Source organism: Echinops telfairi, unplaced genomic scaffold, assembly GCF_000313985.2.
Source record: "Echinops telfairi isolate 266 unplaced genomic scaffold, ASM31398v2 ScPeMD7_70;HRSCAF=299, whole genome shotgun sequence".
Classification (NCBI taxonomy): domain Eukaryota; kingdom Metazoa; phylum Chordata; class Mammalia; order Afrosoricida; family Tenrecidae; genus Echinops; species Echinops telfairi.
Genome location: NW_022103968.1, coordinates 5,358,732 through 5,361,444, shown reverse-complemented (window position 1 = coordinate 5,361,444; position 2,713 = coordinate 5,358,732). Strand labels below are relative to the sequence as shown.

Here is a 2,713-nt window from a genome sequence, read left to right as displayed (position 1 = left end):
GAATCGCCTCATTGGCAGTGAGTCTGGATTTTTGTTGGACTAGAAATGCCATTTCATGCTAAACCAAAAAACCCCAAATCTATTGTGGTCCAGTTCCTTTTAAGTCATAGCAGCCCAAGGCCCCCAGGTGATGGTCTGGCCACATGTGAGGTCGAACCCACCCTGTCGCCCTTGGGGGAGACTCCTGGCCACTGGCTTCAGTGAAGATGGCAGCCCCCAGGCCATAAGGAGCCAGTGTGTAACACATGGGATTTTCATACATGGGATAATGGAATTTTTCCCCCCATGAACATTTTGAAGCTCCTTTCATACTACACAAGCTTTATTCAATTTAATCCAACACACCATGCTTCAAGACAAAATTTCATTGCTTTGTCATTAGAAATAAATATTCCACAATATATAATTACATGTTGTTTTTGTGATTAGTCACTATGCTTTAATTATGTTCAATTTGTAACAATGAAAATACATCCTGCATATCAGATATTTACATGACGATTCTTAACAGTAGCAAAATTACAGTTAAGAAGTAGCAACGAAAATAATTTTATGGTTGGGGTCACCACAGCATGAGGAACTGTATTAAAGGGTGTTGACATGAGGAAGGTTGAGAACCACTGCTATATAGGGTTTCAGAGGCTGTACATTTTTACAGGAGCAGACAGCCTTTTTCAACTTGAGGGGCAGCTGGTGGATTTGAACCTCCAACCCTGCAGTGAAGTAGCCCAGTGGTTGCCTAACAGCTACACCAAAAGACTAACATGCTGCTGTTGCATCACTTCTGACAGTTAGAGGCCTTATAGGACAGGGCAGCCCTACCCTGTGGGTTTCTGGGACTGTAGCTCTTCATGGGAGTAGAAAGCCTCGTCTTTCTCCCTCAGAGCAGCTGGTGGGTTTGCACCGACAACCTTGCAATTAGCAGTCCACAGTGTTCCCCACTACACCACCAGCTGCCACTTACTCAACTATGTGTTAGGTCATAGGACGCTCCTTTGGAAGCTCTCCTTACACCACTGTGCTTCTATGAAAGACCTGGGTTAGTGCTTTGATAGCCAAAAGGAATCTTAACCTGTTAGCTTTTAAGGTAAATGCAGAAAGAAAACTTGTGTTTGATGTTTACTTTCCAGCAAGCATTTCCAGTGGCAGTGCCCAGAGTAGTGAGTGAGATTGCCAAGCCCCATCGTGGGGAACTGCATGCCATCAGGCTGATTTTGACTCAGAGCGAGCCTGTGTAGGGTTTTCAGGATGTTATACCTCTCTACGGGAGCAGACAGCCTCACCTTTCTCCTGTGGAGCAGTTGGTGGTTTGAACAGCCAGCCTTGCAGTTAACAAACCAGCGTTACCTCAGTGCCACCAGGACTCCTGCCTTGTGGGCAGTGTATATCCCACCGATCCGTGCATTGACTCTGTGTCCCTGTTCTCGTAGGCTGCTCGTAGGCTGTTTGTGCTATTCGATGGGATTTGGTAGGGTGTTTGGGGGGTCTGGGAACACTCCAAAATGTTCCCCATGTAAATGAATAGTAGCTGCTTCTTTGCTGGGACCATTTCGACTACCGCAATGTCTCCTGGAAACACTGCTTTCCGGATGCTGGGGGAAGCCTGTGATGTCGCTCCTCGGTGTCTGCTTCTCTGGGAATTCACTTTATAAATAGATGGCCTGCCTGCTTCGGGTTGATCAAACTCCACGCTCCTTGGAAAGGATGTGAAAAACCGTGATGGCACTGCAGCATCTTAGACCGGGAGCATTTATGACGGGTCCTTAGACTCCTGTCTGGGACCTCCTTCCCCAGATGCTGGGATGGTGCAAAGGTGGGGGTTCATTCTGAGGCTCGGTCATTAAAGTCTCATCCTCTGTGTCGCCCAGGGCTCAGCTTTGTTCCTAGGCGGCAGCGAAGTGAAGAGCCGTGCCGTGGTAAAGTACTCCTCTGCCCCTCCTCGCACAGCCTTTGCCCGTCTAGAAGAAAAGACGGACTTGAAGCTCCCACCGGCCAACTGGCTGCGGGAGAGTGCCAAACTGGGGCCGGCTGGCACCACCATTCTTGGCAACAGTAAGAAAAGCAAGCCATTTTCCAGGTAAGCATGGGCAGTGCCCTCTGATGGCGTTTTCACCTGCCCTGCCACTCTCCTTACAACGGGAGGACTCGAATGGGCAGTGCTCCCCCGACTGGCCAACATGTTCCTTAGAAATGGTCACTACCTTCACAACCCTGCCCGCCCTATTCAAGAATCATGTCATCATTTGACGATTCTGACTGTATGTGCTTCCTTCTCTCGTCTGCTTTATCTGAAGTGATTTCTGAGCACTAAAATTCCACCAGTTGGTGGGTTTTGTGTTGTTTTAACTAGTTTATGTGCCTTTTGAGTATTTGAATACAAAGGATTCCTCCAGTGATCCCGGGAGGAGAACCTTTAAGGAGGTCTGATGTGCCCTGTGGTATGTCATCCAGGGAGGGGCTCTTCTGCTGCCCTGGCCCCACTTGTCAGGGACTCCCATGCCTCTGGCACTCACTGGGAGGTCTGCAGCATTTTACGTTGAGTGGCCTGAGGGCTGGGAGGCTCAAAGTGGCCTGTGCAGTGGCTATCACTGAAAAGCCACGGGAACCTGGAGTGCGGACAACGGAGGTCCCATCACTCGCTACCTGTCCTGAGTTTGGGGCTCAGCAAACATGGACTCTGGGCTTTTCTCCCTGGCTGCCTTGGTGCCATGGG

General features: G+C 49.3%; 1 protein-coding gene across 1 annotated transcript in view; it reads left to right on the top strand.

The window, feature by feature from the left end:
* Window positions 1-2,713, top strand: part of EDRF1 (erythroid differentiation regulatory factor 1) — a 37,638-nt gene that overhangs the window by 10,262 nt on the left and 24,663 nt on the right. The window contains exon 2 of the mRNA XM_045291385.1: window positions 1,869-2,077. Coding sequence (XP_045147320.1) covers window positions 1,869-2,077 — 209 coding nt within the window. The remainder of the gene's footprint in view (window positions 1-1,868; window positions 2,078-2,713) is intronic.